The sequence below is a fragment of the Pseudochaenichthys georgianus genome, chromosome 5 (assembly GCF_902827115.2).
Source record: "Pseudochaenichthys georgianus chromosome 5, fPseGeo1.2, whole genome shotgun sequence".
Taxonomy (NCBI): domain Eukaryota; kingdom Metazoa; phylum Chordata; class Actinopteri; order Perciformes; family Channichthyidae; genus Pseudochaenichthys; species Pseudochaenichthys georgianus.
In genome coordinates, this window is record NC_047507.1 from 17381132 (window position 1) to 17405878 (window position 24747).

Genomic DNA, 24747 nt, shown 5'->3' on the forward strand with positions numbered 1-24747 from the left:
ATTAGCCTATAATGTTATGTATGCACCCCAGACCGGCACCAGCTCCTCCAGCAATAATGTAGGGAACGTTCCTCCAGCAATTGTAGGGAACATTCCTCCAGCAAAGTATGGAACAGTGGCGCATCGGGTGATGCACACACCTTGCGCTGCCCCGGCCTTACCAACAATGTAGAAGACGGTCACAAACAACGAGTGCTTTTAGATCATCTCGTTTTTAATAGAGACGGCGGTGGTGTGAGTTAAAGATATAGACAAAAAGCTGTGACTTTCTCCCTCTCAGCTGCACTGCCCCAGCCACCCAAACACGGGGGGGATATTTACACACACACACCCGCGGCTGCTGCTTGAGCCGTGCTCAGAGAGGCGATGGGGATAATATTTCTGGCTGCTTCTTTTGAACTGCTGGTGTTGGCCGCTGAAACCCCCAGAATTCAGCGATTTGTCCAATACAAATCTTTACATTGCTTTCATACAGAAGCTCCACTTTACTGATGTATTTCTTTAAGGTTTCTCCGAACATGAGCTGTGCATGCTTGTATGGTACTTCCGTCCCGAGCAGCATACACAGAGAAAATCAGCCAGGACCAAAGTCCCTAGACACTGATCCCCTGGGTTTATAATCCCCAAATGTTCATTAACCAAAAAACGAAACACAACCGCTCAGTTTCACAGGTAATTTTAGGATACCGTCAATCACAGATTCTGGTAAGGCAATGTCCAAATGTGGATTTGAAATTACACTTACCAGTTCTGAAGATGTGTTGGTATCCTGCCGACAACTCCAATTTGTAAGGGAAACTTCTGCATCAATGGAGTGTCAGGACTCAGAGAGACACGAGGAGAGTTGGAGCTTTGATGTCAAACACTGATATTTATTTACAAGTATCGGCCCGGAGAAATTCCCATCACAAGTCACGGAGCAGCCAGGGATTCTGACTGCCCGGGTGGGTTGCCACATCAATTCAGCCCACCCTCTCTCTCGAATAGACCTTTTAACTAGTTTACAGAGAGTTAATCCACATATTGGGGAATGGTGCGTAAACACTGGGAACACCGCAGATATCCCCGACATCTGGACTGCATTAGCACATTCCTTACCGGAGATAACAGACTCAGGGTTGGTCGTAAACGTCCCCACACAGAAAAGGTTAAAGATCTTAGGAGAAAGGAAGAATTATTGTTTGACAAAAGGTATATCAAAATATGTTTGAAAATATGTATATACCTATATATTTATACACACACACACTCAACAGACGCATTTGTACATATGCACACATTAAGACATAAATAAAAGCACAACAATCAATATATACAAAATAACAGTCACTTCAACATCTTTGAGAATGTACATGTATGCAAACTGAAATGGGTCCAGTGAGGGGGGGAGGTCAGATTTGATTTGCTTCATGACTAGCCTCTCAAAGCACTTCATGATGGTTGAAGTCAGCACTACAGTCATTGAAGCAGGAAGGTGATGACTTCTTCGGCACAGGTATGATGGTAGTCACCTTGAAGCACGAGGGAACACCACACTTTTATCATAATCTAAGCATGTTGAATGTTGCTTAACTAATTGTGTTTACCTGTCATTTGAAGTGACATATTTTTTTGAGGATGACTTTCAACATCTGTCCAGGGACTGCAGGTGAAAAATAGCCTGTTGGCTAACTCTGGCGCATTTACAGAAATGTTAATCAATGTGCACTGTCCCTGTCAAATAAGTCAGCGCTACAGTCATTGAAGCAGGAAGGTGATGACTTCTTCGGCACAGGTATGATGGTGGTCACCTTGAAGCACGAGGGAACAACAGCCTGGCTCAGGAAGATGTTGAAGATGTCTGTGAGGACGTCTGTGAGCTCAGCGGCGTTAAATGCTATTATGCAAAATCCACTTGTTCATGTATTTTATACATAAACATGTGTCCCCTTTGTGTCAAGAGATTCTGAAAGTTTCAGGAAAAAACATTTGCTCACTTTATATCCTGATTCATTTACATCAATATATTGACTTAGCTATCTCAATATATTGACTTAGCTATCTCATTATATTGAGTTATATATGTTTATTGAAACAATTATGTCAAATACAGAATAAGGCACATAGACATCAATGTATATCATATAACCGGTACAACTTTATATTAAGGTTTGAATCCTAACTAAAGGACAGAAACAACTTTGTTTCTATAGGTAAATACACATCTGAGTTGACAAATATGACATGTGGGGTTCCTCAAGGCTCCATCTTGGGGCCTCTTCTCTTTAACATCTACATGCTACCACTAGCTCAGATAATGAAAAACAACAAAATAAGTTACCAAATGTACATAACAATTTCACCAGGAGACTATGCTCCAATTCAAACACTGAGTAAGTGCATTGAACAAATCAATGACTGGATGTGTCAGAACTTTCTCCATGTTAAACAAAGATAAAACTGAGGTAATGGTTTTTGGAGCCAAGTCAGAACGTATAAAAGTTAGCGTTGAGCTTCAGTCTGCAATGTTCAAAACAACAGATAAAGCCAGAAATCTAGGTGTAGTCATGGACTCTGACCTGAGTTTCAACAGTCACATTAAAACAGTTACTAAATCAGCCTACTATCACCTAAAGAATATATCTAGGATTAAAAGACTAATGTCACAGCAGGATTTGGAAAAACTTGTTCATGCTTTTATCTTCAGTAGACTCGACTACTGCAATGGTGTCTTCACAGGTCTCACTAAAAAATCTATTAGGAAGCTGCAGCTGATTCAGAACGCCGCTGCTCGAGTCCTCACTAACACTAAGAAAGTGGATCACATCACTCCTGTTCTGAAGTCTTTACACTGGCTTCCTGTGTGTCAAAGAATAGATTTCAAAAATACTGCTGCTGGTTTATAAAGCACTAAATGGTTTTGGCCCAAAATACATTTCTGACCTCCTGCTAAATTATGAACCATCCAGATCTCTCAGGTCTTCAGGGACTGGTCAGCTTTCTGTCCCCAGAGTCAGAACTAAACATGGAGAAGCAGCGTTCAGTTATTATGCTCCAAATATCTGGAACAAACTCCCAGAAACCTGCAGGTCCGCTGCAACTCTGACTACTTTTAAATCCAGACTAAAGACTTTTCTTTTTGTCGCTGCTTTTAATTGAACTATTCATATCTTAGACTGCACTGTAACTTTTATCCTTGTACTTTTTCTTTTAATGTTTAATTGAACTATTCATATCTTAGACTGCACTGTAACTTTTATCCATGTATTTTTTCTTTTAATTTTTCTTTTATTAGCTTTTCTTTTTAATGACTGATTTTAAATGCCATTTTCTTAATGTCTTTCATTTTTTGTAAAGCACTTTGAATTGCCTTGTGTTGAAAAGTGCTATATAAATAAACTTGCCTTGCCTTGCCTTACACAAATTAACCATCAACTAGTTAGCAGTATATTGGCTCTTTATTAGTCATTATAAAACACGTATTAATGCCTTATTCTACATGACTATACTCTACAAGTAATAGGCCATTAGTTGAGAGTTTTTCCTCAATAACCCTCTAATTATTCCTTATTTATTGCAAGTAAGGAAGTTGTTGTACATTAGCTTTGGTCTTAATATGCTCTCCTCAGTATGTCTAAATAACTCAAAATTAGGTATTTCTATCAAAGAATTTGTTCCTTATTTTAAAGTGAAGTCTTGTTCATAACCAATAAGCTAATTTGACTCGAATTGACCTGAACAGGTTCCCTATTCTAAAGTTGCCTCCTCTTCACACTTTGTAAACACATTATAACACACAACTACTGAAATTAACCTCAACAGTACATGAAAAAAGTAGGCTCATGTTGAAATATCTGTTTTATTAATTAACCACTAAAGAGAGGTTCAGACACATACCAAAACATGTCAAGTTTCTCCAAGGCTAAGAACATATATGCAGCCTGTACATTTTAATAAAACAGATTTTTAACAGAGTTTATATATTTGTGATCATACTGTGTGACCTGCTTGTATGTATACTTACACAATAGGTGTACTGTTCTCTCTATTTGTTGTACTGTCTCAGTGTGAACATAGATTAAACAGCCAGCCAAACTCTTTTGAGAGCCAGGGAATGAGCAGCCATGCTCCTTTATTGACTCATTTGCAGTCCACTGACATTCAAACGGAGTGAAACTATAAAAAAAGAAGTTACAAGGCACTTAACAATCTCATACATGCAAGTGTAACACACACAGATTACTTTTAGAATATGGTCATGTAGAATAAGGCATTAATAAGTGTTTTATAATGACTAATAAAGAGCCAATATACTGCTAATATGCATGTTATTAAGAACTATTTGATGGTGAATGTGTGTACCTTAATATGAAGTTGTACCGCTTATATGATGAATATTGATGTCTATGTGTCTTATTCTGTATTTGACATAATTGTTTCATTAAAAAAAAAATATATAACTCAATATATTGAGATAGCTAAGTCAATATATTGAGATAGTAAGTCAATATATTGACTTACAGGATTTTATTTTTTTTTCCTGTGGCGCAAACAGGCTTTCACAGTTATCACTGTCACTGGTCTGTGGTGATAATGATTTGTTCTGCATTTGGGACTTGTACCGGTTCCCAAACCAAATCCTATCAGATTGAACCACTTCAAAACGAGTGGAGATGCCGGGGATTGAACCCGGGGCCTCATACATGCAAAGCATGCGCTCTACCACTGAGCTACATCCCCTCTTTTAACCAACAAGAACGTTACATTTTACAACACCATTTACTCAAATATTAGACATTAATATTAAACAAACATATATTTTAGCTTTGAAAGTCAAGTCCAAGTCAAAGTCAACTTACCTCACCTCCGTTCAGACATTTTATCACCATACGCACATCTGTAACTAGGTCAACAAGAGCTGCAACAAGAGGAGATTGCGTTGTTCCATTAAGGAAGAGTTCATTCAGCCAATCTTCATTTTATTTTAAAGCTGCACAACAGTGGAACTCAATCCCAGTAACGATTAGAGAACAAGACACCTGCAGTTTATTCAAATCTGATTTAAAAACATGCTTAGTGGAAAATCAGCTCTGTCAACACTGAACACAATCTGCACTTTACAAGGCTCTGTTTGTACACATGTGCCTTGACCTGTTGCTATCTGTCTGCTTTGTGAATAGGTATTTTTGTTTTGTTTTTATGTTTTTTTATATATGCTTTTATCATAATATAAGCATCTATGTTGAATGTTGTTTAACTGATTGTATTTACCTGTCATTTGAAGTGACATTTTCTTTTTAGGATGACTTTCAACCTCTGTCCAGGGAGTGCAGATGAAAAATAGCCTGTTGGCTAACTCTGGAGCATTTACAGAAATGTTAATCAATGTGCACTGTCCCTATCAAATAAATAAATAAAAATAAACGTTATTGTCAATCTTTCAGTTTGTATGTACGCGACAGACAGAGAGATCAAAATACCGTTTCCCACAATCCTCAATACAATAACAAAGGTATATAAAAATATGTTTAAGAATATGTATATACCTATATATACACTGAACAAAAATATAAATGTAACACTTTTGTTTTTGCTCCCATTTTTCATGAGATGAACTCAAAGATCTAAAACATTTTCTATATACACAAAATAACCATTTCTCTCAAATATTGTTCACAAATCTGAAAAAATCTGTGATAGTGAACACTTCTCCTTTGCCGAGATAATCCATCCCACCTCACAGGTGTGGCATATCAAGATGCTGATTAGACAGCATGAGTATTGCACAGGTGTGCCTTAGGCTGGCCACAATAAAAGGCCACTCCGAAACGTGCAGTTTTGCTTTATTGGGGGGTCTGGGGGGGTCCGAAAACCAGTCAGTATCTGGTGTGACCACCATTTACAGTCTTGTCAAGGTTGAGCTTGAGGTGATGAGCGGACATCCACTGAGAGATGTCAGCTAGACAAGCAGAGATGTGTGCAACGACCTGGGTCTCTGAGCGGGGAAAGGACAGAATTAATTGGGTGTTGTCAGCGTAGCAGTGGTATGAAAAACCATGCGGGCTAATGACAGATCCGAGCGAGTTTGTGTACAGGGAGAAGAGGAGGCGACCAAGAACAGAGCCCTGAGGGACCCCTGTAGTTAATTGACGAGGGTCGGACTCGGACCCTCTCCAAGTAACCCTGTAGGTGCGGTCTTTGAGGTATGAGGTGAGGAGGGAAAGTGCAGGGCCTGAAACTCCAAGTTCTTGGAGAGTGCGAAGGAGGATCTGATGGTTCACCGTGTCGAATGCAGCAGACAGGTCCAAAAGGATGATGACAGAGGAGAGGGATGCTGCTTTGGCAGTGTGCAGTTCCTCAGTGACAGCAATGAGAGCAGTTTCTGTGGAGTGACCTGCCTTGAAACCAGACTGGTGCGGATCCAGAAGGTTGTTCTGATGGAGATAGCAGGAGAGTTGTTTAAAGACAGCGCGTTCAAGTGTTTTAGACAGGAACGGGAGTAGAGAGACGGGCCTGTAGTTTATAACATCAAACGGGTTGAGAGTGGGTTTCTTTAGGAGAGGGTTTACTCTTGCCTCCTTGAGACTGTTTGGAAAGTGACCAGAAGTTAGAGAAGTGTTGATGAAATGGGTGAGAAACAGTAGAATATCAGGAGCGATAGTCTGAAGGAGGTTTGAAGGGATAGGGTCCAGAGGACAGGTGGTAGGGCGGGCAGAGGTAATGAGGGTAAGAATCTCACTTGGCGAGAGAGGGGAAAAGGAGGTTAGTGTGCGGGTGGAAGGAGGGTCTGGTGACCCAGCGCTGAGTAAAGGTGAGTCAGAAAAAGAAGAGCGAATATCATCAACCTTTTTTTCAAAGTGGTTAACAAAGTCGCTTGACAGAAGTGAGGAGGGGGGAGGGGCTTTGGGAGGGTCCAAGAGGGTGGAGAAGATGGAAAATAGTTTTTGGGGATTGGAATAGGAAGATTGGATCTTATCTTGAAAGAAAGTGGCCGTAACGCACCCACAGCTGACTCGCAATCATTGGATGTAGAGTCCAGTCTGCATATAGTGGAGCACCTCTGGACAGCAGATCCGCCCCGAGGTTCATCACTCCTGGTACGTGCGTCGCTCTCAGAGAGAGGAGACGTCCGCAGCTCCATAAGATCACTTTGCGTGCCAGCATGTGTAACTGGAGAGAACGCAAACCCCCTTGGCGGTTTATATACGATATTGTGGTCGTGTTGTCTGTCCTCACGAGGACATGATGTCCTCTGAGAAAAGGCAGAAAGCGTTTCAGGGTGAGGAACACCGCTAAAAGCTCCAGATAATTTATGTGTGACCGTTGGAGGTCTCTGCTCCAGAGACCCCTCACAGGTCGACCTTCGTATATACCCCCCCAGCCCGTCAGACATGCGTCTGTGGTGACCACCTTCTGTGATAGGACAGCACCCATAGGCACGCCCCGTAATAGAAAAGTCGGGTGTAGCCAGTGGCGCAGTGCCATTACGCATTTCATAGTGACCATCACTCTCCACGCGCCATGACGCGCGGGGTCCAATCTGAGGGCAGCTACCCAGCGCTGAAACTCCCTCATGTGTAAGCGTCCCAGTCGCCATGAGCCCCAGCAACCGCAGACATGGCCTGAAGAGAACATATTTGCGTGGCTGGAAATGAGCGAGGCAATCCCTGAAGGCTTTCACTCTCTCTACTGACAAGCGGGCTGTAAAGGACACCGAATTCAGGTGTAGGCCCAGGAAGAGTACAGTCTGGGCTGGAGACAACATGCTCTTTTCTGTGTTTATTACGAAACCCAGATCGAGCAGGTGTTTTACGAGGACATTCGTCTGCGTAATAGCCTCTTGCTCCGACTGTGCGAGAAGGAGCCAATCGTCCAGATAAGTTGCCAGGCGAATACTTGCTGTCTTCGATGTTAAGTCCATTTCCCTGATGGCGCGAACTTGAGGATAACGTTCTGGCATCACTCGAGGCGGCGGGAAGATGGGGGCATGGTGGCACCCTGAAAACACATGAGCATCCAACACTGAAACGTGCTCTGGAGCTGGGGATCATGGAACTTCCAGCTCCTTCATCGAGGAGAGGAGAGGAGGCTGTCAGGCCGCCCGCTTCTTCTTCCTCGCCTGGTGGCTGAAAACCTGGGTCGGCTGCGCCTGAGCGGCAGCTGCCGGAACCGGAGATTTTCTTGGCCAGTTCCCTCTTGCCTTGTGCCTGGGCTGGGGACCCGGGACGGGCTGCGATCTCTGCTGCTTCGGTATTTTGAACCGGGCAGGACGTGAGACAGCTTGAGTGAAGGCCTGCCGCGGGACCATTGGAGGTGGCGGCTGGACCCTTCGGGGGAGACAGAGCCGGAGAGCCTCGTCTCCCTTCCTTTTTGACTCGCATCTCAGCTGCATTGAAGCTAGAGCGGAGCCAAATATGTCCTCGGGAACAATAGGCATGTCCAGAACATCCTCTTTTTCCCGGTCTGGAAGGTTCGTCAGGTTGAGCCACCTGGCTCTCTCCTGTACCACCATCATTCCCAGTGCTTTGCCCGTGGCTTGGACTGCACAGCGCTGCACACGGAGGCAAATGTCCGTGATCGCTGCGATGTCGTCCCACACGGCAGGCTCAGGTTTGGTCGACATGTCTTTGCAGAGCTCCGCCTGGTAGGCGGTCAGCAGCGAGGAGACGTTGAGTGCCCTGGCGGACAAAGCTGCGGCTTTATAGGCCTGTTCGGTCATCACTGACTGGAACCGGTCTGCCTTTGCCGGTAGCATGGGGTTCCTGCTAGGTGTCGAAGCCAGCCTCGGTTGGAGGTGGGCTGCCACCAGCGGTTCCATGGGCGGCATGCGGAGCAGGTCGAGCCTCTCCATACCGTCACAGTCCAGGGAGGAGGCACCCTGGATTGGGGCCTTGATGCTAAAGGGATGGTCTCTCCACGAGACCGACACCTCGTCCAGCATCTCCGGAAAGACTGGAAGGAGCTGCCTCTTCGTCCTCGCTGCTTGGGGCAAGTTCTTCCCCTTGTAGCGAGATCTGGAGGTCTCCTTGGCCACTTCAGGCCATGGGATGTCCAGCCTGGACGCAACGCGTTGACACACGGCCTGCAAGTCCATGCTTAGGACGGGCGAAGCTGGTGTGCTCTCGCCCGGGGGAGCGGACATCGCTCCCGGCTTTGCAGCCTGAGCCGATGAAACGAAGATGTCATCCTCATCCGAGTCAGACAGGAGGAACTCAGAGGTACAATGCCCGCACGAGCCGGGGTTATTGATAGCCTCCTGGGCGTGTTCCAGCCCGAGGCAGGACGAGCAGACCTGGTGTGAGTCTGTGCCTGAAATCTTAAACCCGCAGCCGCATAGCCGAGCCTCCGAGTCCCTGACTCCTCTGGTGTGAGGGAGAGAAGGGGCCATCTTCGATCGCCGGGGTGTCGGCGTGGAGTGGACACGCTAGTAACAGGTACGTTACTGAGAAAAAAGTCCGCTGCTGTTAGTCCGAAAGGAAAAAAGGCGACAGTGTAGATTTGGTTCTTTAAAGAATATTAACTGGTGTGTTAATACCTTTTTTATCTCTGTCTCCTCTGGTGTGAGAGAGAAAAGAGAACGTCCTCTTTACCGTGGTGTCGGTGTGGAGGGAAGAAAAAACTAGCAACAGGTATGTTACTAGCTTGAAGAAAAAATCAAACCTTACCGTTATTTCGACAGAAAGAAACGGCGAGGCAGATTACAATATTAACTGGTGTGTTAATATTGCTCAGTCTTCTTGCAAAGCAAAAAAGTAACCGGCAAGCGCCCGTCGACCGAATGTTAGCCAGCTGAAAAATCGAGATGTGCTCTGAAGCGAGAAGAGGTGTTTGAATGACGCTGCATCGTAGCGCAAGCTACTTAAAGGGTGGGTGGATTCCCTGATGTTGACGTCAAGATCACCAGCCAATCAGGATTGGCGTAATGAGATTGATGCTTCTGTTTGCATAGGCGTTGAGGCGCATCCATAGTGAGACATCGAACGGAGTGTTATGAATGAGAACGTGATCTGTCTCTTCAATTTGTGTCAAACACAGACCTTATTTGGAGCTATTTTCCAAAATCCTATGGAGAAATTGCATTGCTTTTTATCGAAGGAACCGGGGTTTCCGGGTTTTAGGACGCGTCACTGCGGTTCTCTATTAGCCAATAACCAACCTCCTAAAGCACCTAAAGTGTTATTTTTAACCAAATATTTTGCAGAGGGGCTTGGGGAGTGGAACCTTATTTTCATCTAAAGTAAAAGACACAAGACATGCTCCTCACACTGCTTGGGGACAAACAGATAGCCTGGTCGTTGGGTGGAGGCGTTGTTTTCTGCGCAGGTGGGCTATGCTGTGCTTCAAAGCGTGCGAAGAAGCCGTTGAGGTTGTTGTGCAGAGTAACAGGTCTGTGGTGATAGCATAGTAAGTCAATATATTGATTTAGCTATCTCAATATATTACAGGATTTAAAAAAAAAATCCTGTGGCGCAAAAAGGCTTCCATAGTTATCACTTTGACAGGTCTGTGGTGATTATAATTTGTTCTGCATTTGGGACTTGTACCGGTTCCAAATCCCATCGGATTGAACCACTTCAAAACGAGTGGAGATGCCGGGGATTGAACCCGGGGCCTCATACATGCAAAGCATGCGCTCTACCACTGAGCTACATCCCCAGTTGTAATTGAAACTAACGTTACAGTAAGATATACGCCTTTCATCAAATATTAGACGTTAATATTAGACGAACAAATGTTAGCTTGTTATTACTGGAGTAGGCTACCACTAGTGCAATACATAACATGACTGCAAAATATTAAGAATGAGCTCGTCCCAGGATCTTAGTATTGTGCATATCCTTGTTTTGACAATGTGGGGTAAAGATGGCTCTTGACTCTGTGGAGCCTTACTGGCACGATCGTTTCAAGAACAATGTTCCCAGTGCATTAACATTGAATTGGTCTAAATATTTGAACCCTACACAATAAAGGATTATTATCAGTGACACATTCATATTTATATACACTATATACTTGAACCTATGCACGTAAGGAGCAATATATGCCTAATACCTACCCAAACCAAGTTTCGATATCAAAGCTCTGTGCCCCTGAACGGGTCTCACTTGTGGCTGTTTCTTATTGGTGCAGCAGTTTATTAAGACACGTCAGGTCTGCCACGGAATGCAGCCAGGAGATTGACAGCCCTGTGACCAATCATAGGACGAATTCAAAACCTTGCATGACGTCACGAGATAACACCCAATCACAGCTCAGGATTTGGGAGGCGCCGGTCTGTTGACAGGAAGTGTACAGACATGGGCGGAATCACCACAACCCATCGGTGCTTGTAGCTATAGCCTGACTAACAGAATATGTCATATTCGTTTTACTTCTGACTTGTGTGGACTTAAATTATGCGTTTTAAGATCGACCCGGGGCAAATATGCAATGGAGGTCAATAGTTGTTGGTTTGGTCGTATTGAGACTTTCCTTCAGCTGTGTTATTTGGCTAGCCTTTGGACTCGGTCCTAACGTTAGCTGGGGATTCAACTTCCCACTCAGCTTCAGTCTACACAAATTAGACTTGTTATTCGGGGATGAAAAAGGGACCGACCCGAGGCATAACTCGTGGTCTCAACGAGTACATGTCCACAGACATGAAGAGGTGGCGACCACCTGTGCAAAGGTTGGAGAGGGGTCTCCCGAGAGATCCTACCTGAGCTTCTTCGACAGCAACAGGGACGAGTACTCCCGCAGATACAGCTCCTTCCCGGACACTCTGAAAGCAAAAATGAAGGACATGGCCAAAGAAATGTTTTATTTCGGGTATGACAACTACATGAAATACGCTTTTCCCGAGGACGAACTGAATCCCATTGACTGTGAAGGAAGGGGACCAGACGTGCTAAACCCGTGAGTCATTTAAAGATGTCCTCTGTTTGCACCGGCTGGTTCATTTTGTTCTTTAATTTTAAGTATTTGGTATTTGGTTACACCCTGAACTGACTGGCACCTACCTGTACAGTACAGCCTGCAGGACACTCATTTACATCCTAACTGTCCACTGCAGAGTGTACTATTTGCATGCACTTTGTTATCATATTAGCATGTTGTAAAATCCTGCTGTCCACTGCTGCCAAGTCATGAACAGGTTATCTTTCAGACACTTTTATATGGGACAGTCCAGTATGTCCCAAACTGGGATCCAGCAATCACTAAAGGGATCTTAATGGGGTCTAGGGGGTTTCTGTTGATCATCTTTATCACTTTATATATTTAAGTTGTAAGGCTTAATGGAAATATGAAATCTAATGAATGTGGAGAAGAAAAAAACGACCAAACATAAGGGCTACAATAAACTGTTATTTTGTATTATAGTCTGCATATCAGACTATAGTTTGCCCTATCAAAGTTGAGTAAAACCAGAAGTAAAACTAACCGTTATCTGGTTATTTCCTCAAAAGTCATAGAAAACCAGTAAATATAAAATGTGTCAAGCTGTAACCAGTAAATATTCTCGTAAAAAATGACATGAAAGATCAAATAAAGATCATTGTTTATTAACTACTTGGGACTTTCAAACATCAAACTCAACCTAAGACAAAACGGATAAATAAATTCAGAAAGCATTGAAAGTATTTCTAAAACCCATTACCCAGTTTTTTTCTTCGCTGAGTGGAGTTAAAAGATGCACATTGTTAAATTGAAACAGAAAGACTAGAATTCCAATATCTTCCAAAAGTTTAATTCCCCCTCTTTTATCTGAGCCTTTCGGATTCAACTGTTGTCCTGTTCCTATACAATGTGATACTAATCCAGTTAGGATTAAAGCGTGTGTAATAGAAAAAAAGACAATATATGTTAAATTAGCTCATGTTTTAACAGATGCTAATTTGACATGTAAAATACAGGTCTGTATTTGTTTCTACAAATTAGAGAACAACATGCAGGTTTTAACCGAACTCTTCTCTATGAGGACGCATGTTTACTTAAATATGTGTATCCATTGGGATGTGATTGACAAAAAGGAAGTTTCCATCACAGACGTAAAAATACACCTTCCCTCGTTGAATTTAAGATTTACTCTCTGTTTTTATCGTCTGTTAATTATTTGGTTCTCTTTTGCAATGACACCACTATGTCTGTTTCACTTCTTTAATTTCAGCTCTAACATCAACATAAATGATGTCTTAGGGAATTACTCCCTTACTCTGATTGACACCTTGGACACCCTGCTGGTAATGTTTACTGTCTTAATGTATTACAGTAGTACACTGCAAAGTCAGCAGAGTGTTTCTTTCTCATTGCTTTCTCACCGATAAGACTCGAAAACAGAAATAGAATCAGTGCAGGATGATAAAACAATTTGACCCAGTAATTAGTACTGGCAAATGATAATATACTCCTTTTTAATTAGGCGATATTAAAGCAGCTTAAAGGAATTGATATAGTACAACAATTTTTCCCCCGTGGTTATAACAACACCTGTTTTTCATAAAGCTGTGTTTTGGACTACATTTGGTGGCACAGTGGTTAGCTCTTCCTGTGTGTAAGTGATGTGTTTTCTGCCATAATTGTGTGTCACTGTGTCAGCCCTAAAACTGACAGTACATGGGGACTTCTAAAGTACAACCATCTAACTATTTTTATGGAGTTCTAACTTGATGGCTAACATTAATAATTTGAGCTTTTTTACAATAGTTGCCATCCACAATGATAACAATGGAATGTCTGAAAGTCATTCAGTAGGTATGTGTTTAAACAGTTCTGTTCATACAGTATACTGTGGTTACATAATGTTGTGTTTCTCTACAGGTGCTCGGAAATGTGACCGAGTTCCAGAAAGCTGTCAAGCTGGTTATAGATACTGTATCTTTTGACAAGGACTCAACCGTGCAAGTTTTTGAGGCAAACATCAGGTACACATGTTTCTATTTTAAGACTCGTACAGATTATGCATAGCATGCTGTAGGTCAGGTCTGATTCTTAATTCAACACACAAGAGCATTATTTGCTTTTTAGGTGTTTAGATTTCAGTATAAAACCTTCTCAAGCTATTTTATTATTAAAAAAGGCAAGGTTAAAATACACAAATATTGTAAAACTAAAAACCCAGAACTACACTAAACTGAAATGACCATTTCAGATTGATTAGATTCTTTTCATGTATTGTCTTGATATTTGTCCATTTTGATGTTACAAAATTGGAGCTGCTGTGATGCAAGTCAAATTTCAGACTTGATCATTAAAGTATTATCGTATCGTAGATTGATTTTCTTTATGTATTCAATAAGGTTACACTAAAATTAAAATGTCTTCAATGTTTAAACTTTAGAAACAGACCATCAATACGTCACCTTTATTTAGAAACAGACCATCAATACGTCACCTTTATTTAGAAACAGACCATCAATACGTCACCTTTAATTAGAAACACCATCAATACGTCACCTTTATTTAGAAACACCATCAATACGTCACCTTTATTTAGAAACACCATCAATACGTCACCTTTATTTAGAAACACCATCAATACGTCACCTTTATTTAGAAACAGACCATCAATACGTCACCTTTAATTGTAAAAGCAATACGAATATAATTATAAGAAAATAAATTGTAATAAATTGAAAATAAATTGTAATCTTCTTTTTCATAATCTCTTTCTGTGTTGAATCCCGATTTTATATTTCTCTTTTCCCTTGAAGGATCCTGGGAAGCCTTATCTCGTCTCACATCTTGCTGACTGACCCCAAACATCCGTTTGGAAAGGTCGACTATGAGGGTTACGATAATGAGCTTCTTCACTTGGCTCATGACCTGGCTGTCCGCTTGCTGCCGGCCTTTGAGAACACCCTCACAGGCATCCCTTACCCCAGGGTGAGTGAGACCGGAAAAGTAAAATGACTGTTTAAATGTTACCTGCTGGTGTGACAGGGCTGCACCATTTGTAAAACAAAATAGTTTTTATTGTTTTGATAAATATTCCAATTGTGATAGGATTTGTGATGTAAGAAAGACAATTATTGGTAAATTATTCACATCATCAATAAAGAATATGTTGAAATATATGGATATGAACCGAGCAAGGATCTTTCATTCTCTGCAGAACCACAATACACATAATAAATGATATTTTTACATATATACCTGCCAAATACTGTACTTACTGCGATTGGATATTGCACGTCCATACTGATATTCCAATAACATTTCCAATAATTGTGCAACTCCAAAGTATACACAGAAAAGTTACATGAACAGTCATGATCGAGCTACCTAAAGTAGGTATCATGTGAGTGAAGTAGCATGACCCCCCCACAAACCACACTGAAAGAATGAATGAGCAGCATGAGGTCTAAAACCACCAGACTGGTCAGGGACAGTTTCATCCCACAGGCCATAAGAATGTTAAACACTTGAACTTTTGAAAGAACATACATAACATTCATCTGTTTGCAACTCATATATATATATATATATATATATATATATATATATATATATATATATAATATTTAAATTTATATATATATATATATATATATATATAATATTTAAATTTTCCAATTACTGTAAACTATTCTGCACAGTTTCTATTATATTCTGTTTCTATTATATTCTATTTTATTTACTTGCACTATTATCTGTTTTATTGTGTTGGAGGAGCATGTGACCTAAGATTTTCATTGTCATAACTACACTGTAGCTATGCACACATGACAATAAAAGCCTTGAAACTTGAAATGTCACTCATCATCTTGATTCATTTGTGTCTCCATTAAAATGCAGGTGAACCTGAAGACTGGCGTTCCTCCTGATAGCATCAATGAGACCTGCACTGCAGGAGCCGGCTCCCTGCTGGTGGAGTTTGGGATTTTAAGTCGCTTGATTGGAGACTCCACATTTGAGTGGGTGGCCAGGCGAGCCGTCAGAGCGCTGTGGAGCCTGAGGAGCAACGAGACCGGTCTGCTAGGTAAGCACTGGCAAGAAAAAACGTTTTCTCCTTTATTTCTAAAGTTTCTATCCAGCATGGTTGGGTCTACTACATTTAAACATGATGCCTATAATAATATATCATTGTTCTTCTCCAGGGAATGTAGTAAATATCCAAACAGGTCAGTGGGTTGGCAAGCAGAGTGGTCTGGGAGCTGGTATGGACTCCTTCTATGAGTATCTGCTCAAATCATATATCCTTTTTGGTGAAAAAGAGGACCATAGGATGTTCCAAGATTCTTACGAGAGCATTCAGAACCACATGAGGAGAGGGTGAGTCTCACACTGAATGTGACACGTGTGCATTTGAGTGTTGGTGGCTTTAGGGAGCTTCACAAGAAGTTGGTTTTGAAACCAGTAACTATCTCAGCTATTTACATTAATCTCTATCCATAAGTGGCAAAACAAAGAGAAAATAAAACTGCTCATAGTTTCCAGTGTTGCTGGTCTTGCTTCAACATCTTGTCTTACTTCAAAATCAGCCACCACTGAGTTGCCATTGAGCAATGAACATAACCTAAACCAATCTAGTTTAGCTGGTCAGTGGGAGAATGAAGCTGTTGCAGTGTGGGCCATTCAAATCTACAGTAAAAACATATGATTAGGATATTGATGATAAAAGCAATCATACACAACTTAGATGTACATTATGATTTAGAAATACGATCCTGATGAATTTTCCATTATCTGTATAATTCTCAGCATCCTCACACGAGTTGTTATCATAGAGAAGTGAAAAATAGAGCCCGACTAAAAGAAATACACAAATTATCATGTACAGTAAGAAAGAACAGACTTACACTTTGATGCTATACAAATATATGCTTTATGATTATCTTATTTATGATTGTCCTTTGTCTTGTTTTTCAAAAAAAAAGGATGTTAATTTAAAAAAAAAAAAGTGTGTCCTATCTGTGATTGAATAAATCATGTTTTCTTAACAAAATGTAAAGCAAAGTTATTCAAGTATGTTTTAATACATATTTTAGTAGTTCAAATAGCACATTTTGATACTTTGGATCAGAATAATATAGTGGCATCATTTTTATGTAGTTCCATGCTTAATAGGACAAATTGTGAACCCCTTTTCTGGCTCTGTGTTTCTCCAGGAGAGAGTCATGTAATGAAGGAGAGGGCGACCCGCCTCTTTATGTCAACGTCAACATGTTCAGTGGTGAGATAATGAACACCTGGATCGACTCCCTTCAGGCCTTCTTTCCTGGGCTGCAGGTGAGATTACAGCTTTGCCAGGTCTTATATATAAGTCTAAAATATGTGTTGTTGCAACAACTAAAGTTAGGTGTTGTTGTGGGTGTTGTAGGTGCTGAATGGGGATGTTGATAATGCAATCTGCCTGCACGCCTTCTACTATGCCATCTGGAAACGCTTTGGGGCTCTGCCGGAGAGATACAACTGGCAGCTGCAGGCGCCCGATGTGCTCTTCTATCCTCTGAGACCGGAGCTGGTGGAGTCAACATATCTGCTGTACCAGGTAACATTTACTTGCCTGTTGTAACGCAGCATTGGTGGCGGTGGTTTGTTATACTTCACTCAAAAGTTATTCTTCTTCTCTTCCCGACAGGCGACCAAAAATCCTTTTTATTTGCATGTTGGAATGGATATTCTTCAGAGCCTTGAGAAAAATGCCAAAGTCAAGTGTGTAACAAAAAGATATACTCTATACAATATTAACAATATAGACAAATACATATATATTTTATTTTTTTGAGCTTCACAATGCTTTGATACTTTTAGCTGATTTGCAGATGTGGGTATGCCACTCTCCACCATGTTGTGGACAAATCCAAAGAGGATCGCATGGAGAGCTTCTTCCTCAGTGAGACGTGCAAATACCTTTACCTGGTGAGTTACAGCTGAATGTTGTTTTGATAAGAAGCTATTGAAATAAAGACTTTAAAGACTTGAGTGCAAGTGAGTGGTACTATTTTTTAACTGCAACAACATTTTGTAATATTCTTACATTTTAAATTATTGCTGCTGTCAAAGAATATTTCTGTCTTTACTTCTAGATATTTAACCTTTTCTGTGTGTTGACGTTTACGACCAACCCTGAATCTGGTATCTGTGTTAAGGAATGGGAAGTCTCAGCTATTGTTGACATTACCAGTTTTATGGCCTGACCTATCGGTCACAGAGGGTTTTCGGACTGTGAGAACGCTGGCTTCTAAGCACCACAGACAAGTGATTCAGTATTTACAGATGTTGGCGATATCTCCAGTGTTCCTAGGTGTTTACGCACCATCCCCCAATATGTGGATTAACTCTCTCTAAACTAGTTAAAAGGTATATCTAGAGAGAGGCTTGGCAGGTTTGACATGGCAACCCACCAGGGCAGTCAGAATCTCTGGCTGCTCTGTGACTTGTGATATGAATTCTCTGGCCGATACTTGTAAATAAACATCAGTGTTTGACATCAAAGCTCCAACTCTCCTTGTGTCTCTCTGAGTCCTGACTCTCCATTCCAGAGAGCATTAAAGAAATTATTTGTTTTAAAAAATGCGTTACTAAGAACGCCATAGCATTCCCTCTACATGTTTTCACACTATGAATGTCAGTCCCCCGTCGCCCTCTTTTGGTCCTATAGACAACAATCTCTGTCTTTCGTTGCAGCTGTTTGATGAGGACAACCCACTTCACAAATCCGATAACAAGTACATCTTCACCACAGAGGGTCACATTGTGCCTATAGATATGCGCTTCAGGGAGAAACAGTGGGATGATGAGTTTCCTTGTGAAGAGGCAGTGCTGGCCGAGCAAAAGCCAAACAACCGGAAACCACCACCGAGCAACAACAGCAATGTAAGGAATCATCTTCACCCAACCCACGATTCACTATTTTCAGTGTAATTCTTGATTTAAAATGTATTAAGATTTCTTTCTTAGAAAAGAGTATTAGAGCCAGGCATAATTGCATGAGAATAAAGTGAAAATGTCGAGAATAAAATCAAAGTAAGAGAGTAAAGTCATACTTTAAATATTATTGCAAGGGAATACAAATATTATTTGTCGTAATTAGAATTAGGTCTCCCTTATGTGTCCCAGAGTGCAGAAATGTACAGTGTTACAATAGCAAAGTGACAGTGCAGATACAAATAAAATGAGAAGGCTAATAAAGACAAATATTAGCATTGGATCATAAACTGAGAGTTCAACTTAATTCTCGGAAATTGAGCTTTAAATGGATTCTATAAATAGAGGGGAAAAAAACATCCCCCTTTTTCTGTATCACGGCCATCATATACCAACCTTCTTCTTTTTCACTCTCTCAGTGCAACAGGATCCCAGAGGAGCGACGGTACACTCTGCCGTTAAAGAGTGTGTACATGAGGCAGATTGATCACATGGTGGGACTTTTCTGAGTGAGAAGATGCATTCAGTGACTTTTACATAAACAGGCCATCAGTTCACCCCCCCTCAGGCGCAGGTGAGGTTAAAGAGGATCCACTGTTGGTCCAAATCCTCGTCCCATTTGTTCCACTGCTCTGGATCCAGACAGGAAACTTACACTAAGGGAAACCTGAGAAAGCAGATTGATCACTTGCTGTATTTCTTTAAAGTGTGTGTGGGTGTTTCCGCTCTTTGGTGAAGGAGCATGTGGTCGACAACTGTGAACAACTTTTTTGCTGGAAGATGAGGAGTCATGCTCAGTCACTTATTGCCTGGTGACGAACCTCAAAAGTGGATTTTAGAATTACTGGTGTGTTTTTTGTCTTTTTAGGGATTGGTTCAGGTATGAGTGTGTAAATGTGTGTGCGTGATTGTATGCATATTTGAAATAACAGCTGAGCTGTGAGTCATGATGTGTTTTGGGTTAAAGTGCCATCTAGCCACACATATGTACAATATTAAGCCACTCACCTCCCGTCTCTCTCAACATGATGATTAGTGCCTCCTTGCCAAATATCCTCTAGACTAGATGCATGCTTTTAAATAAGGGCTGCTCGTTCACAGTTAATGACAGAGAGAGAGGCTCAGGATGAATCTCGCAGTTTTTAAAGTGCCTTCAGTTTTTCCATGGTCTTCCTGAATGCAGCAAATGTTTTGGTGGATACCATTGTCAAGTATTCTTTGAGGCCATTGTTGATATTGCACAATAGATGTCATTCCATGTGTATGTACAGTTTTACACTAATTATCATGACATTTAGCTCTTGTTTTCTTTCTTTTTTAAATACACAAACAAGCCATACCGTGTCTTTTCTTGTCTTTAGTTCACAGACTCTCCTGCAGAGATTATTGTAGATGGAATTAGCTTTTTTGTCTTTCTGTAATAATGCCTATTAATTATCATGTGGTAAGAACTCAGGGTTTAACAGAAAAACTTAAATCAAGGATTGCTTTCTTAGAAAAATAAAACTTTCTTAAATTGTTGTTGCCTAATGTCTTAGGATAGTCTTTGGTATTTAATTTATATTGCAAATCTTCCAACTTGGTTTTCTGAGGTCAACAAATGAACACAACAAACTGAAGTACAGTTGTACTGTGAATATTCATTATTGTTCCACACAAAGAAAAGTGTGTGACGTTTGATTCCTGAACAGCTCTACTCATGTATCCCTCCTGGACATGTTGTGCCACACATGCAGAGTGTCTGCTCAGCAGAGCTGCAGGCGGCATGGCTCGATAACATCGTAGCATCGGCATCTTTCTTCTGGCTTTGGGAGACAGCTTTTTATATTCTCAAGTGTTTGCTATAGGAGTGAATTATTTTTAATTAGCTGACATCACCCCTTTGTTTCAGTATAGCTTAAAAAAAGATTGTAACATTTTGAGAGTTCACTTTCTTGCTGAGTGTTAGAGGAAAGTATTGATACTAACTGATACCATTGTTGTTCTACAAATGAGTTGGAAGCATCAAAATGCACAGCTGTTTGTGGCTCAGAAATAGCAGATGCATAAGCAGGTCCTGCAGGAATCTGGCATGCTGATGCTCTGTTCAGACGTATGGTGTTAGTTTGGATTAGCTCAAGACATGCAAATTGATAGAAATTAATCTGGTAGCCTACAAACAATCTAGATATTGTATGTAGTAACTAGAGAGCATTAGAGATGATACCTTTTTTGATAAGTGGACAGAGCCAGGCTAGCTTCTTCCCTCTATGTTCAGTCTTTGTGCTAAGCTACAGCAGTAACCAGCTGTCGGCTGTATTGTGAAATTTGCCAAACATATTATTGAAGTTCTCAGCAAACTTTCTCAACAAAAGCAAACTAATGGTTTATCCAAAATGTCAAACTATAATATTATTAAAAGGTAGAAGCTCTTCCATTCAGAATAATAGTGGTTTAATAATTGTTGAAAATGAAACTGAAACATTCTGTGAAACTAATAAAAGACCGATTATGAACAAGACATTTCTGTGTTGGTTTTTATTTGTGAAAAATGGAAAACAACTCAGTTTTCTACAGAAGCTTTAATAGGTTTAATGGTGAAGCTTTTAGAGTTTACAAACATTGGTCTTTTAGAAAGTAATTTTAAGGTTGAAGTGTATGACAGCTAGGCTTCCATTCAGCAGTGTTACAAATCCACATGGTTTCAACACACTTCATGAATTTCCCATTAGAAAACAGTTTAATTATGTACACTAGCCCTTTCCAACTATTTCAATATCATATGATCTAACTCTTAACTTAAAAAATAAAAATGTTAACCCGTTTGAACTGTGTCTCAGATTGTGCTGCAGAGTTCCTGTACATAAAAGCCACTAGTTTTGGAAAGATCTGCATCTGGAGGGGCTTTCTGGATCGACAGCATTTTTTTTTTTTACATCCTTCATTTTATGCAGAACAATACGCTTTTGATTTCTTAACAAAATATTGAATAGACAATCTCAAGAGATTCAGGAGAAAAGTCAAAATACAGAAAGAAAAATTTAACTCATCTGAAATCTGCACATGATTTTCTGCCTGAAGAGCTGTCTTCTCGTCTCAGTCGTTGTTCAAAGCTACAACTTAGTTTTGAACACAGTGAATTGATTTGTTTGTGTGTTTGATGGATATAGAGACATTTTTTTTATTTTCAGGCTTCAGTTTGAATGCAGAGGGGATTTGTGGAATGTGACAGGGCTGCATCACCCTGTAAAAAAGAAAGAAAGTGACACTGCTTATAAGCTGGTCCAAAAGAGACTCTGGAACACTTTCACAATACAGTGCAAACGTACCTCACCTTCATTGTGTTTCTCAGCCTGGCTTTTAGAAGAGACCACAATCTTTCAGGTTTTCTTTGATGATGATGTCGGTCACGGCGTCAAACACAAACTTGACGTTCTCTGTGTCTGTGGCACAGGTCATGTGAGAGTAGATTTCTTTTATGTCTTTCCGCAGGTTCAGGTCCAAAAACTGCATTTTGATGTATAAACCAGCATCCTCATAAGTATTGGGGCCTTGGTGAAAAATACATAAAGATAAACGAGCACTTTTAATCAGTTTGTCACGTTTCAATATGCTACAAATTCTGTGTTTGATCCATCTCACCATCGTATTCAGGGAAGCACATGCTGAGATGAGCTTTCTTGATCTTCTCAACAAACACGTCTTTCTTGTTGAGGAAGAGTACAATGGAGGTTGCGATAAAATAGCGGTGGTTGCAGATACTGTTGAACAAATGCAGACTCTCGTGCATTCGATTCTGAAAATGTTTTACACAAAGACAGAAGAAAGACCCATTGAAACTAGCCAGCTGTTGATTTTCCCCAAAAAGAAACAAATAGTGTCCTATAGAATATGTGTGAGATATTACTGTTATCATACCACTTCATCATCCTCCACCAGGACCATATCAAAGGCGCTTAAAGCACCAATGAAGATGATACAGGTCACACCCTCAAAACAGTGGATCCATTTCTTCCTCTCTGACCTCTGGCCCCCCACATCAAACATTCTGCATGGAAACAGAAACACATTATCTTTATGATTGCAATCCAGCACACTTGTACCACTGCCAATGAATTATTGTTGCCATCCTTATGGGAAATACTGCACAGCTTCACCTGAAATGCAGATCTTTGAAGGAAAACGTGGTCTCGATGATACCAGTGGTCTTCACTCTTGATCGCAGCACATCCTGCTCAGTGGGCACGTAGCCTGGTTGGACCAGGCGCTCCAAGTCATTCAGGTAGCTGAGGGAAAACAACATTGATAGCAAACTCCAATGTGGTGGTCGAGCAATATTAATTATTCAATGGTCGATAAGGATATCTAGAGAGCAGGGCGGCTGATGACCAACATAAAACCTTATGTTAAAGTTATGTTGTCAGATTTTTTGCTTTTTTATTTAATCTGAATAATACAACAATCTAAGTTTTGTGATTTCTTACTATCCAGCGGAGTCGTTGAGCTGATACTCTGAGGCTCGTTCGAAGCACACTTGTATGCCAGAGTCGTTCCATAGGCGAATAATAATGTCCGCTAACTCTTTGGGCATGGAGCCTTCCTCAATGGTGTCTGCAAGATGCATGAGTTTCCTGGCATCATCCTGCAGGACGGATGCAAGGGGACAGGGACAAACACAGTGTATGTTAAGCAGTCTGCTGCAAACATAAACCCAATGTGTGCAAACATCTATCTTAGCTGTTACCTGCTGATCAGAGTGGCCATAGCTAATATTGAATGTGCCCATGGCCTTCACAATGGCCATCATAGACTGCAGGGTGTTGCTGTAGATGATGACAATGAACTCCATGCATTCTTCAAGTGAGTAGCCGTCTTTGTGGATAATTCTGAAGAGAAAATACAGAATGATTTACAGTCTCATAGAGAAAAAAACGAGACATTGCTTTAGTGCAAAAGTCAAAAATGTTACTTCATCTGTTTGACGATAGTGCTTTTGCCTGATTCTCCAGCGCCTAGATGAAAGTAGAAAAGACATAACACCTAGTTATTCCGATGAAATAAAAAATAAATGCATTTATTGGAAACTTTATTCGAACGTTTATGAGGATTTGGTAGACATATGACTTCTTAATCATGATTGTGGGTTGCATTCATGTAAGAGGAGGCACTACATGCCAGACTTTAGCACTATAGTCTTGACATTGATAAATGTATTGGTCCTTAAATAAAAATGTCCTGTTCGATTATATGATATGAGTATGAGGGTCATTGTACTTAGTTGGGCGGTATTGTATCTGTGTCCTTCAGAGTTAATCTCTTTGTGTTGGAGACCTGTTGTTTCAGGATTAACAGGGGATTGGATTGAATGATTAATAAAGTGTCTAAGCAATCCAATGACACAGGTTAATAAGCCTTTACTTTACTCAAACATGCTGCTTGTTTTCACCACAATCACCATGCACTTTAGTAAGTATGTATTCATCTATTCATAGCACACTTCAGTCAACAAGATCTTTCTGTGTTGATAACTTGACCGTATGAGAGATCAAACCAAACATTTTACAACGGATGAAGTAATGCACCACCTACAATTAAATCCCATAAATAGATATGTTTACTATTTCTCTAGGTATAAATAGCCTCACCATGGGGCCTTTATTGGTCCCGTACATGTGTTTAACCCTGATGATTAAGGTTCCTGTTATTGAATCCATCTCGAACATCTTTACCTAGCAGTAGCAGCTTGACAGTTCTCGCATCCATGTCGGCATCCTCCTTCAGCTTCTTCTCCAGCTCCCTGGAGTGTTTATCCTCGGCGCTCGCTCCAGCCCCCATCCTGCTTTTTCCCTGCTTGGGCCCCTCTGCTCAAAGCCAAGTGTCAAGAAAAAATGGAAGTTGGTCCAAGATGATTGCCTACTATCTCAACAGTTTTGTCAACTG

At 40.9% G+C, this 24747-nt stretch overlaps 2 protein-coding genes and 2 non-coding genes across 5 annotated transcripts; 1 reads left to right on the forward strand and 3 right to left on the reverse strand.

Annotated features, from left to right (window-relative positions):
* Positions 1-4647: 4647 nt before the first annotated feature.
* Positions 4648-4719, reverse strand: trnaa-ugc (transfer RNA alanine (anticodon UGC)). The gene has a single exon. It is a non-coding gene; the product is annotated as a tRNA-Ala (tRNA).
* A 5844-nt stretch (positions 4720-10563) lies between these two features.
* trnaa-ugc (transfer RNA alanine (anticodon UGC)) lies at positions 10564-10635 on the reverse strand. The gene has a single exon. It is a non-coding gene; the product is annotated as a tRNA-Ala (tRNA).
* Positions 10636-11267: 632 nt separating this feature from the next.
* Positions 11268-21328, forward strand: edem1 (ER degradation enhancer, mannosidase alpha-like 1). Of its 2 annotated transcripts, XM_034082812.1 has the most exons (12): positions 11268-11874; positions 13127-13199; positions 13777-13880; positions 14670-14841; positions 15754-15937; positions 16056-16230; positions 17067-17187; positions 17279-17449; positions 17540-17613; positions 17724-17820; positions 18589-18777; positions 19248-21328. In XM_034082812.1, exons 1-12 carry the CDS (start codon positions 11405-11407, stop codon positions 19335-19337), a joined length of 1920 nt encoding a protein of 639 aa, XP_033938703.1. In that variant the 5' UTR covers positions 11268-11404; the 3' UTR covers positions 19338-21328. The 2 variants fall into 2 exon arrangements, with proteins under 2 accessions (XP_033938703.1, XP_033938704.1); XM_034082813.2 differs by lacking the exons at positions 18589-18777; positions 19248-21328 and having other exon boundaries at positions 17713-17803.
* Positions 21329-22167: 839 nt separating this feature from the next.
* Positions 22168-24642, reverse strand: gnat1 (guanine nucleotide binding protein (G protein), alpha transducing activity polypeptide 1). Its single transcript, XM_034083065.1, has 8 exons — positions 24537-24642; positions 23777-23819; positions 23552-23693; positions 23292-23449; positions 22965-23093; positions 22726-22855; positions 22450-22603; positions 22168-22358 (listed from the first exon to the last, which is right to left on the reverse strand). The coding sequence occupies exons 1-8, from the start codon at positions 24640-24642 to the stop codon at positions 22168-22170; spliced, it is 1053 nt and encodes a 350-aa protein (XP_033938956.1).
* Between the last annotated feature and the right edge of the window lie 105 nt (positions 24643-24747).

Bases quoted from the DNA above. Each gene is read 5' to 3' on its own strand.
- gnat1 (XM_034083065.1), bottom strand. From the start codon at position 24,642: ATGGGGGCTGGAGCGAGCGCCGAGGATAAACACTCCAGGGAGCTGGAG. The intron at 23,820-24,536 runs GTAAAGATGTTC...ACTTTCATCTAG, and splicing joins TGTCAAGCTGCTACTGCTAG to GCGCTGGAGAATCAGGCAAA. The intron at 22,359-22,449 runs GTGAGATGGATC...TTTTTCACCAAG, and splicing joins GTGCTTCCCTGAATACGATG to GCCCCAATACTTATGAGGAT.
- edem1 (XM_034082812.1), top strand. From the start codon at position 11,405: ATGCAATGGAGGTCAATAGTTGTTGGTTTGGTCGTATTGAGACTTTCC. The intron at 13,200-13,776 runs GTAATGTTTACT...GTTTCTCTACAG, and splicing joins ACACCTTGGACACCCTGCTG to GTGCTCGGAAATGTGACCGA. The intron at 15,938-16,055 runs GTAAGCACTGGC...GTTCTTCTCCAG, and splicing joins CAACGAGACCGGTCTGCTAG to GGAATGTAGTAAATATCCAA.